Source organism: Amblyomma americanum, chromosome 9 (genome assembly GCF_052857255.1).
Source record: "Amblyomma americanum isolate KBUSLIRL-KWMA chromosome 9, ASM5285725v1, whole genome shotgun sequence".
Classification (NCBI taxonomy): Eukaryota; Metazoa; Arthropoda; class Arachnida; order Ixodida; family Ixodidae; genus Amblyomma; species Amblyomma americanum.
In genome coordinates this window covers 117,422,351-117,434,518 of record NC_135505.1, presented here as the reverse complement: position 1 = coordinate 117,434,518, position 12,168 = coordinate 117,422,351, and the positions used below count along the sequence as shown (strand labels likewise).

Here is a 12,168-nt window from a genome sequence, read left to right as displayed (position 1 = left end):
ATGAAGAAAGACGAGATGGTCCTAACTGATTACACGCTGGCGCCGTGCAATGATTAGGCTAGCCGGAGTCTGTTTCTTCATTCTCTTTACGGTCGACCTTGAAAAGGGAGTAAACCGTCCTTTAGCACCCTTGTTATTATGAAAGGGAGTGCGCTTGATGACATCTTACTCTCTTTTCTCTCTTAGGGGCGTACTCGTGTTTAGAGTGCGTCGTTCATTCTACCCCAGTGGCTTTAGTGCGCATGACCGTTTCGCTGTCTTTGTAGTAACGACTTTGTTACGACCTGCCCCGATTGATGGCGCTTCGGCATGATGGCTTTGCACGGGGACACATGCAAATGAGGGCAAGCAGAGCTGTTTTTGTCGGACCTGCACGTGGGCTCCTAGAACGTATCGACAACGAGGGGGAGAACTAATGGAGCGAATCGGAGAGTGATGACACGCCGATTCAAATTTCGGATGTTCACTTTCTTGCAGTGCACTCGAGCTGTATGCGACGTTGTAGTCTAGGCGGGTCTACGGCAGCTGATTTCGATGCCTCATTATGCGGGGAATCTTTTCGCAGCCTAATCTATGCAGAGTATAAAGCCTGACACGGTGGGAGAAACTCATACGGGGAACATGCGTTGCTTCCGACGTATTTGGATAGGCTTGTTCATGACAGTGCAGTTCCGCGACGTTCGGTAATTCTGACGTGACAAGCACAGAAGCCCCCCTCCCCCCCCCCCCCTCCCCCCCCCCTGACGGTTCCTAAGTGCCGGTAAACCGGAGGTCCGAATTAATCAAGTTTTAATGAAAGGTATTCCAGTGTGTGTGTGTCTGGGGGGGGGGGGGGGGGGGGCTGTGCCATAACATATTATGGACGCGGTAGTGGAGGGCTCCGGATTTATCTCGGACACCTGTGGTTCTTCAAAGTGTGCTCATAACGCACAGCGCGCGGCCGTGCCTTTTGCGTTTGGCCTCTATCGAAACACTGCCGGCATTAAATCCGGCTACTCGGGCTCAGTAGCCGAGCGTTCAAATCACTAAGCCGTGGCAGCGAGGTGTGTGTGTGTGTGTGTGTGTGTGTGTGTGTGTGTGTGTGTGTGTGTGTGTGTGTGTGTGTGTGTGTGTGTGTGTGTGTGTGTGTGTGTGTGTGTGTGTGTGTGTGTGTGTGTGTGTGTGTGTGTGTGTGTGTGTGTGTGTGTGTGTGTGTGTGTGTGTGTGTGTGAGAGAGGAGCAAGTGTCAATGTCGTGTTCACACTAGCTGCTGCGGGGCACAATAAGGTCATTGTTGCGCCGATCTCTGAATGCACTGTGTCGCAGAAGGCTTGCATTCCGAAACCATGCTCCTGAATTTCTTAGCGCATGCTCCTGAACACATACTTCTGAACACACTCCTGAACACTCACTTCTGTACACTTTCCGCTCAACACATGCTGCTTAACACGTGCTCCTCAATACATACATGCTCCTTAACGGACGCTGCATTCAATTCTTAGATGAGCCAAAAACCTGAACTAATGCATATGTTTAGCACACATGCTGCTAAACACACGTTTCTGAGTGCCAGCTCCTGAACACTTTTGCTTTAACGTGTTCTTCTATACACTTGCTCCTTAGCACGTGCTTTTAAACGCATGCTTCAGAACACTTCTCCTCCTGAATACATGCTCCTGAACGCATGTTCCTCAATACATGTTCCTCAATAACGCATGTTCCTCAATAACGCACGCTACATTCAATTCTTAGAGGAGGTACTACCTGAACTCATGCATGCGTTCGGAGCATGTGCTACTGAGCGCATGCTTCTAAACGCTTCCTTCTTAGAATGTTCTAAACAGTTACTCCTTAGCACGCCTTTATAAACACTTGCTTCTGAACACTGAACAGGGGCACATGATCCTGAACGCATGCCGAAAAGGACGCGCCCAGCTCTAGAGGGAGCCGATTCCTGAACGCATTCCCACAGCGCTACTCTGGAAATGCGTTCAGCTCTACGCTTGCTCTCGCCAAGCTTCGCACCGGCGAGAAACGAGCCTGTAGGTAGCTCGACGAAGGCACGCGAGTAGCCGACGTCGATTCTTTGTATTGCAGCGCAGCACGACCGAGTCGCGTACGTGCTTGGCGCGACAACGCGACGGCCACGCACGGCTTTCCCCGTTATGGCGCTCCTGTGTGTGAAGGCGCATACCTCCGTCATTGCCACACCGCGCAACCGGTCTGTATCGGCTGTCAGACAATGTCATCCAGGTCATGCGAGTGTTCCCCACTATACGCAATACCTGAACACAGTCGGGAGCGCGTGGCTTTCTCTGTGTTACCAATTACTATCAAGGCCGTTACGAGCTCTGGTTTTGGTGTTGGTTCGCTCGAGCCTCACTTGCTTATTTTTGCTTGTATTTTGTGTTTTCTATTTGCGCAGGTTTCTGGCGTCGAGGCTCGAAAGACAATGCCCGGATGCGGACGTGGTCGACCACATGCGCGGATCGCATGCCGGTGACTCAGCTGCGCAACTAGGCGAGTCTACCTGGCCATGACCTGACAACGTGTGGTCGCTGTACCAGGAGCAGGTAAATGCGCATTTTCTCTGGGACTGAAAGCTGAACGTATAAGTTAAGTATAAAATAGAATCGTGCTTGCACTCAAAAGTGCCGAGAAAACGTTGCTCGAGACAATGCCAACGGCGTCACGCTTTTCATAGCACATCCGCGTTTGTGAAGCGAACTTTGCAGTAGCTGAGCAGTTTTTGGCGTGCACTTGCTCTTCGCAACACAGCGTTGTTATGTCGGATAGTACAGATGTGTTTCACTTTTAAAGCGCATTGTGAATTTCTACGTTTCATCTGTCGTCACTGTGAAAAAAAAAAGTATTAAAAATGGCAATAGTTGCTTTTTGTGTATAACATCGCGCGAAGAGTTCAATAGATGATCATTGTGCGCGTTGTGCTTCAACATCAGGTATGAATGATAAAATATTTGTGTCCATGGGACCGTTTTGTAGCAGTTGTGATGGGCTCCGTTTATTCTCTATATTTCTTTTGAAGGAGCTCTGAACGTTTCCTTATTGAAACCATCGTTTTTTTTTATGGGTGCATCTTGTCGATATCGGTGGCCTACTCAAAGATGCAGCGGCACATTTTTTTGTGATTTCACATGCAGCGCTGGCGCTGTTTGATCGCAATTCATTTTCGATGATGCACTTGCGAATATGTTGCCCGTTCGTACAAAAGATCCGTCGAATGGTTGTTTATTGACCTTGAATGACAGTGCGGGTTGAAAAATAGAGAATAGAAAACCGAGAGAATAGACCTATATGTCCCCTTTCTGACATTAGGAAGTTTTGCTGCCGAATAGAAAGTTTTAAGTTTTATCCCCTGCAACGTCTACGGGTGAATACAGATGTTTACTCAGTTATTGGACTGAAGTACGGCCGTAATTTCCGTTTTTTTCCAAAACGGCAAACGATTCCGTTTTCCTACGTGGTAAGTTTGCGTACAGTTACGGACTTTTTTACAGGGATATATACCACGCCTGTTGAAATCGTTCAGTTTAAACGATGAAGCAAACAGCACATTCTGCGGGATCCGTGGCGCCTTTGAAGTAACGTCGTTCATTATGTTTTAAAGAGAACTTTGCTTCTGTTTCGGAGTCTGTTTTTTCTTTAGCTGTTTGAGGCAGTGTTTTCAAACTTAACGCACATCATGTCAACGAGCAGCGATCGAGGTGAGCATGATGTCCAAGGCGGAGTCCTCGTGTCGCACCGACCATTCTGAGCAACGTCACTGTTCTCGCGATTCGGCAGCATTGACAGGCGGTTTTGTAGATGCAAGCGACAGCTTTGTGCAGGAAGGTGACGTCCATTTTTCTGATTTTAGTTTGGACAGAGATGACTTCTCCGCTCAACCCGCACTATCGGCAGGTGCCGGTCCGTATCATTCGTTTTCGTCGTTGCCGAGAATATTCGCTGCTTTCTGAGCCTCTCTAATGATACCGGGCATGTTCTTGTTCCGCCAGCATTGAAGCGAATCCGATATTCCCTAAGACGAGCCGGAGTCCACCTTGGCACTCTACTGCGGACTAGCCCAACCCTTATAAAGGTGGTCTATAGAGAGTGTATATACTTCTTATAGACTATTCTCATCGTATAGATATTTCCTTTTGTCCAAATCTTGTCTACAGACAAGTCTATTAGAAATGTATTTCCACAAATCTTAAGATTGTCTATAGACTGTCTATAGGATTTTTATTGCCAATAGACTATTCTCTGGGATTTTTCATCAAAAAGTTCAGTCTGAGGAGTTATGTAACTTTAAATACTTGTTTCTGATATATCAACATATAAAACGTTTATTCTAGATAATTTGTTCTCTTATTTTTGACAATGTTAAAAAGCAGTTTTGCAAACTTTGGTGCGTTTCTGTCAGATTTGGCAGTCTAGAATTTTTTCTTCGTAGCACACATCTTGTCTTTTCTTTATGAAATTAAAAAAAAGCTCTATTAGCCACACTGCTATTTGCTGCTATAGAACGAAATTAGTAAATATATGGATGAATAATTGTTTAAGTACACCAGCCTGCCGCGCTAAGGAAAGAGTTGAAAGATGGAATGCTCTACCGTTCCAACGAGTCCCGAATTTGACTCTTCTTCCTGAACGGCGGACAGACAAGACCCTTGTAAAAGATGGTATTATCACCGAATCCACGAAAGAAAACGAAGAAGGTCGTGCTTGCTTGGCTGAGTCAATGAGTTGTCGTTTGTGGCATTCAACTGTATAGTTAAGGCACGAATAAGAGACTTCTCATGGTAAGGTATCACCTGCTCAGTAAGGTATCACCTGCTCGCCTTGCTGTTCATAAACTCGCTCAGCATTATGCGGTGGTTGCATTTACCTGAGGGGATGACTATTCGGGCTGCTGCAAAGATGATGGTTTATTGATTTTTAAGCACGGCTCATGTTCACAGTGTAGCAGTTGTGCCATTTATTTAATTACTTTTTATGTTTCACTTCAAGGAAATTATGAGTGGAGGATGAAAATTATCCGCAGATTTTTTAATGCGGTGCCGGAGGCTCTGAAATTTGCAACTCGGTCGCATATTATAGTCGTAATTATCACTGCGCATATATCGGCAGTGCACCATTTTTAAATAAAAAATCTGCTTCTGCGCTGTAAACATAACCCGCTCTGCTGTCCTAGATAACTACACTCGCAGCAGGACCCAAGTGTCCAAGAAGGTAATACCAATATGCGTATTAATGAGTACGCAGTGCATTCGTTGTCCGTGCACTACTGGACAGGGCTCTTTAAACTTAGCTTCATCTGTTTACGATTGTTTCACCGCTGTGTTATTAAAACTTTAGCATTTAAGAGGTCAGTGCTAGCGGAAATGGTGACCGCCGTCTCTCGCTGCCTCCTCGGATATAACGAACTTTTGTATCTGAACCCCGGGCATAACTAACCTCGGATATAACGAATGTTTGGCTGTTAATGCATTCAAACGATCCACCGGGGATGGCCTATGAGTTTTTTTCCCCTCTTTCTTCTTTGTTTGCAGGTGCTGGGAAGGAGGCAGCTGCCATGAAGGTCATCATGTTCCGCCAAAAGAACCTCAAGTACTTCTACTTCGTGGCTGCCATCTTTTCGCTGTGCCTTGTCCTCCTGTCTCTCATGAAGACAAACTTAAGCGACGATGATGCACTGCAAACGGCCTTACCTTTCTCCGACAGCGTGTCAACGGGGACGCCCTACAAGATCCTCATCTGGGACGTCGGCAAGCGCATGTCCAGAAGATTCCTTCGTTCCTTCGGCGACGCGAACAAGGACCCGTTCGCCTTGTGCAGCGTGCGGAACTGCGTCCTGGAAACGTCCAACGACAAAATTGGAGGGGCGGACGCCGTCATGTTCCACCTGCACCTCACCAAGGGACCCGGCACGCTTCCCAAGTTCCGGAAGCCGAACCAGTTCTGGATATTCTTCACTGACGAATCGCCGCTGCACACGTTCTTGCTTACCAAGCGCTTCAACATGAGCCACTACAACGGCATCTTCAACCTCAGCATGACGTACCGCAGCGACTCGGACGTGCCCGTGCCATACGGCAGGACTGTCCAGTTGTCCGAGCCGCCCGCTGGGGGCGCGGCGTCGCTGCGCAACTTCTCGGCCTCGAAGACCAAGCTCGTCGCCATCTTGAGCAGCAACTGCGGCGGACCAAACAAGCGTTGGTCGTACATTCGAGAACTGTCCAAGCACATCGCCGTGGACGTGTACGGCGGATGCGGCACCAAGGTCTGTCCTGGACACTTCACGCGCGACTGTGACGTCACGAAGCAGTACAAGTTCTACCTGGCCTTCGAGAACAGCAACTGTCGCGAGTACATTACAGAGAAGCTCTGGTGGAACGCCTACGAGAAAGAGATAGTGCCGGTGGTTATGGGAGCTTCCAAAGAAGAATACGCCAGGTTAGCGCCCCCACACTCATTCATCCACGTAGAAGACTTCAGGTCCCCAGAGGACTTAGCCAAGTACCTGCTCTACCTGGACGGCAACGCCAGCGCCTATAACGAGTACTTTGCTTGGAAGACCAAGTATATGGTTCGCAACGAGCACGGTTACTTCGGCTCTCCCTCGCTACATTTGTGTAGGATGTGCGAAGCAGTGAATCGTTTCCAAGGAACTTCGAAGGTCTACAACGACCTCGAGAGTTTCTGGAATCCCAGGACAGACTGTCGGGCCCCCGTTTGGGATCCTACTTACGGAGAGTGATATTTTGTGTGCGTGTATTTTTGCTAGGTTTTCAAAGGTGTAGCTTTCGTGAACGCGCCCTATAGACTTCGCTCAGCGAAAGTCTATAGTCACGAAACAGACTTTTATGCACCCTCGGGTATTGTTGCCTCGTACGACAGTTTCGAGCCCTGGCGTGCTGCGAACGCGAGCGGTGGCTTGGCGTGTGTGTCGTTCAGAGTTGCAGTTCCTGTTCAAAACGGTTCTAGTCAATGCTACGCAAGGCCACCGACGTAAAAAAAAAATGTTTCCTCGTTGCACCATTGTCGAAATATACTCCTTTCTGAACGACCTTCGAGTGTGTCTTAGGCCAGTAACCAATTTGTTCATTGAACAATGATTTATAGTGGGTTAAGTTTGTCCGCAGTAAAGTGGGGCACCCACAACTCTATCATTAAAGACAATATTTTTGCTTCGTGTTGTCGACGGCACTCGTAATTATTAGGCCCTCTGTGTCATCCGCTGATATCGACAGGGAACATTTTCTTCACTCTTTCAACATGTAGTACGCGAATAGTGGTTTTATTGGTTCACAACTGTTGTTATGCTTAGGCAATAGAGGTATTGATCGGGATAGTTCCGATCCGTGCTGTAAAAGAATCCATGGTTCCGGTCCGTAGTGTAGAGGCACAAATGAGGAAGACTTACCACCCGCAGCTCTCGTCCTCTCTTGTTTGTCCTTCGGTGTGTCTTCGTCTAGTTTGTGCAACGATTTTTCTGCACCGTGCTTAAGCGGTGTCCCTATAGACCCCGTTGGCAAACCACTGTAAACGCTTGATGCCACCTGCGGTAGTTTACACGTTCTTTAAAGGGCTTTTTTTTGCTTTTCAATGGTTCTGCTAACTATCTTTGAGGATGACTAGATGGGACATTCAAAAGACAGATGACTTCGCTGTCGACATCGTGGCCACGTGGTCCTGCGCTGCGCTGCGCGCAGCCCTCGCAAAGCGGATCAGTGAGGTCACCTTTCTTAATGATGCTCTATCGCTCCCACATTGCCATCGTACAGTAGTCTGCGTGGAGCTTAGTGCTAGCCCTAACCGCTACGCCCCAACCCACGACAATCCACATGGGTTGTCGAAAGTCTGATTACAGTGAACAACAGCGGTCAAGAGGCGGCCTTGCTGAAGAGCGCACCGAGGTAAGGGCCAGAAGCTAATTCGATTTCAAACTTAAAAGGCTGCTTACTGCATAACCTTTATTAATGCGAAAGCATATGTCCTGTTAGCACAAAAGCCGCCGTCCGTCGCCGTCCACAGCACGAAATTCCTCAGTGACGTCACTATCCTCTCGTATGATGCCAGCAGTAGACCATAAGATAGCGACGTCTACAGCAAACAAGGAATAAAAGGTGCGGGGAATTGGACCAAGGAACCCTGGTCAATCCCCCAACGTGAGTATGTGTCATCATTTTTGAGGCAACAACAACCTTAAGACAGCGAGGCGAGCACTCAACCCATAGACCACAAAACCGCGTTACTTCTTAGAACGTGAACGTAGTGTATGGCTTTTCTTATGACTGTTTGCTAATGAGTAGGTGGGTCATTAGAAGGGAAGGAATCGTTAATGAACCTCGCAACAGAGGTGCTGATAGACTATCTTTTCACATTCAAAAGCATGTAAGCAGTTTTAAGTGCCCTCCGTAACATTTCCTATGTTCCTGTTGTGCGTTGAGGAAAAATTATTTCGATGTGACTTCGCTCGTGACGTGCTCTTCTCTTCAGTTCAATTAATTTCTTGTGATACTCAAGGTGGTGTCTCTAGAGCCTCTTCAAAAACTCACGGAATCCAATAAGATAATGTTGAACCTTTTCATCGACCTTTGGAATGCGTAGCGTTTGTCACGTGCAGTCATTCAGAATTAAGCAGAGCTGCGAGTTCGGTCCACTTGCTCCAACCAGTGTGGTTAATCTTGGTTGGAAAAAAATCTCATACCAAATTCTGCTGCACTCGGGAAGCGCAGTGGGCCTCCACGACATCATTAACGTAAATGTGCTTAAGCATAACCTTAAGGCAGATGCTTGTAATATCTGTACTGCGTTACCACCAGTTTGGAAGGCAGCGGCGAGAAATTTGGCCCGCGTTGTAGCACCTTAACGCGCGGCATCATCAGCATCATATGACTGCCACAAATGTCGCATGATTACGCACAAATAGCGCTGCGAATCCATCAGTACATTCGCATGTACATGAATTACTTTACATTACCGGCTTACACAAGGTCACCCTTTTTTCACTTTGACATGGAATCTTATTAGTATTTATTTAAAATTCATATCGAATGTTCTGACTGCGCGATACACTTACAGGTGTTAAACACACAAAAAAACACTTAACAGTACCATTACCAACGCATGAATGTGATCACTCTTCACCTCGGTTACGAATTGCACTGCAAGGGACACCGACATTCAAGAAAGAGTGCTACAAGATATATAGTCTCGTTTCACACACCATCATGTCAACGCTTACGTAGCAAGGCCCTGATTAGAGTCAGTGTCGGTGATCGATGCTGGCTCCCCTTATGCGTTGTTCACGATGGTGTCTCCCCAGCTGGTGTTTGCGCTCATGCAAAGAAATCGCCATCCCTGTAGTCGATGGGCGTTGGGTGTGCCGTCGCCTTGCCCCCTGAGTCCATGTCAATGTCCGCTTTAGCCTCTAAACCCGGAACGAGCGCATAGTGCGAACCGTTCCGTTCCTGCAGCGGATGGTTGTAGTCGCACGTGGTACACGTGAACAAGGCCACAACGCCCACCACAGCGAGGAAAGCCAGGACGCCTATCATGTGCCACGTGAAGATGGCCGTCGCCAGCGTCATGTCGTCGTGACTGCGGACGTCCCAGGACGGGCTGTGCAGGATGCATCCAACCTGCCAGAACCACGTCCCCTGCAGAAGACAGAAGAAAGCACGACCCAGAGACGCCAGGATACTTCGAGGCTTGTTCATCTCGACGATGATGCAAGCTGCCTCGGCTGCCACGGTGTAGACCAGAAACGTGTGGATGAAGGCATCCAGATGATGTCTTCCATGTAGGTGGAATAGAAAGAGCAGTCCTTTTGCGCTCACGGCGAGCAGAAGCGTCATGTAGTCCGTGTCCGGCGGCAAAGGGAAACGGCAATTGGCCGTCACGTCAACAAGTCCGCTCAGGAGGTAGAATAGGTACATGGACATGTGCTGGGTGTTGACCATGTGGACGAAACGGTCATGCTCGAAGCCCGTGACTACTTCGCCGGCGATGCCTATGCTGCAGATGATGATCTTGCTGAGGCCTTCGAGGCAAGTCCGTCGGGACATTCCGGGCATCACGTACCAGGCTCGGCACGTGTAGCGCCGATTACGCTTTTTGCATCGGACGTAGTTGTACCATGCTCCGAACGCCCACCAGGTTCCCAGAATTAGGAGGAAGGTTCCGGGCATGACGTGACCAATAAAGGTGACCATTGCTGAAGGAGTGCTTCAAGGCGTTGCTTTCAGTTTCCTGAGATGAGTGTGAGAAGTACCAATTGTCACACAGTGGATGTTCTGTGCATTCTCAGCACTGACAAGCGAAGCGTTGCACGCGGCCGCTGTACCTGGTTGTGTAATGAAGCCTGTTGAAGGTTTTTGGCGGGGCTTGTTGGTTTCGATATGTGCCGAACAAGAAAGCTAAGCATGTATACAACACCGTGTCTACATATGCAGACTATCCGTTTACTCAATGGGCCTACACGCAACATCATCGTATACAATCAATTAGGCAGCTAAGAACCAGTTCAGCCGCCGCGGTGGCTCAGTGGTCATAATGCTTGGCTGCTAACCCCAAAGACGCGGGTTCGATAGCGGTCGCGGTGGTCGCATTTCGCTGGAGGGGGAATCCTAGAAGCTCGTCTGCTGTGCGATGTCAGCGCACTATAAAGAACCTCAGGTGGTCAAATTATCTAAAACCTCCACTACGGCGTCCCTCATAGCCTGAGTTGCCTTGGGACGTTAAACCTTTTAAACCAACAAAACCTAAGAACTATTCGTTACAAGTTGGAGTTACGACAAACACAGGAATTCGTTTATTGTCTCATGTGCATCAAAGGCACTCTCCAATATATTAGCAAAGTACGGAAGTAGTCTGATCCCACTGTGGACAGAGGGTTTGGTGGCCCGAGGGACAAGCTCTTCGCCTGCTGTAAGCGATTCCACAAGTTATGCGCTACTGTAGTGTTCTCCGCTATTGCTGGCGCTGCTTAAATTCATTAGCCCTATCCTGCACAAAAGTACCCAGAACGTAGGTGTAAAGCCGTAGCGAAAATTCACCTGGATCTTCAGCGGACTTCTGCAGAACCGAAGAGATGCGTGCTTCTTCTACTTCTTTCTCCAAGGCTAAACACATACCCGTAAGCGCTCTTCGACCCTGGCTCAATAAACTATGAACTAACGCTTAAAGGATGAAAATACAAGAAAATGTAAACAAAAGATCAACAAATTTGCTGAAAACACTGCGCGTCCAGTCAATGTGCACAGTACTAATTTAAGGCGTGGCGAGAGCTGGTGAGCAATACCGCATTTTTTGAAGAGGGCGCTACCGTGTGTAGCGCGAATTTTTAAGTTTTCTCTTGGTCTGTTGGTCGCTCTATCGTTTCATGTGCTCTCTGGCGTTTTGGGTAGAAACAGCACGAACGGACGAAGAACCGAGAACAAGAAAACACACCCTGACAAAAATTTTATTCAGTCTATAGACTGTCCATAGTCTTCTGTCTAAAGTATCTATAGACTCTCTATAGACACACCCTGGAGAAAAGTCTGTAAGCAATACAAATCCTTTGGACAGTCTGTAAATAAGCTATGGATTTATGGCCATACGCTTTTAGTAGACTTTTTCTATAGACAGCCTATAGAGTGAATAGAAAAAAGAAATATCTATACGAAGGCAATAGAGTCTATAAGAAGTCTATAGACTGTATACCATTTTTATAAGGGCACAGACGAGGCTGCAGTGCTCTCTGACGTCTCTAAAACCGCTGGTATCAGGTATATGAAGTCTGTGAGTACGAAAATGGTTTGTTCTTATTTAGGAGCCCTCCGAGAAAGCGATAATGCCAAACACGAGCGCAGGAAAAATGTTAGAAAAAAATTACGGGGGCTCATAATTATTGCATTGCGATGACATTGCTTTAGCATTAAGCTTTCTCCTCCCTAGCAAACATTTTTCTGAAATGTGCAGACATCTATTGGGGTAATCTGGCTGGTGGTTAGATGTTTCTGCGAAGATGTCTCGATGTGGCGGCACGGACGCTGTAAAGATACATTGAAATGTATAGTTGTCACTTCTGGTCCTGGGAAATATGTGTACGACGATGCGTTTTTTTTCCCCGATGGGGCCACTAATGTTGCCACGTTAACAAATGTTGACACTCGCCGCATGGATCACGAGAGTAGA

At 47.7% G+C, this 12,168-nt stretch overlaps 2 protein-coding genes across 7 annotated transcripts in view; one reads left to right on the top strand and one right to left on the bottom strand.

Moving 5' to 3' along the window:
- Nucleotides 1-10,221, top strand: part of LOC144104172 (alpha-(1,3)-fucosyltransferase 7-like) — a 61,546-nt gene extending 51,325 nt beyond the window's left edge. For all 6 annotated transcript variants that reach the window (XM_077637026.1, XM_077637031.1, XM_077637028.1 and 3 more), the window contains exons 2-3: nucleotides 2,405-2,552; nucleotides 5,535-10,221. In XM_077637026.1, the coding sequence (XP_077493152.1) occupies nucleotides 5,558-6,742 (1,185 nt within the window). In that variant the 5' untranslated portion in view covers nucleotides 2,405-2,552; nucleotides 5,535-5,557 and the 3' untranslated portion in view covers nucleotides 6,743-10,221. The remainder of the gene's footprint in view (nucleotides 1-2,404; nucleotides 2,553-5,534) is intronic.
- On the bottom strand, nucleotides 9,327-10,202 carry LOC144104175 (transmembrane protein 45B-like). The gene has a single exon (XM_077637033.1). The coding sequence runs from the start codon at nucleotides 10,200-10,202 to the stop codon at nucleotides 9,327-9,329; it is 876 nt and encodes a 291-aa protein (XP_077493159.1).
- Nucleotides 10,222-12,168: the final 1,947 nt, after the last annotated feature.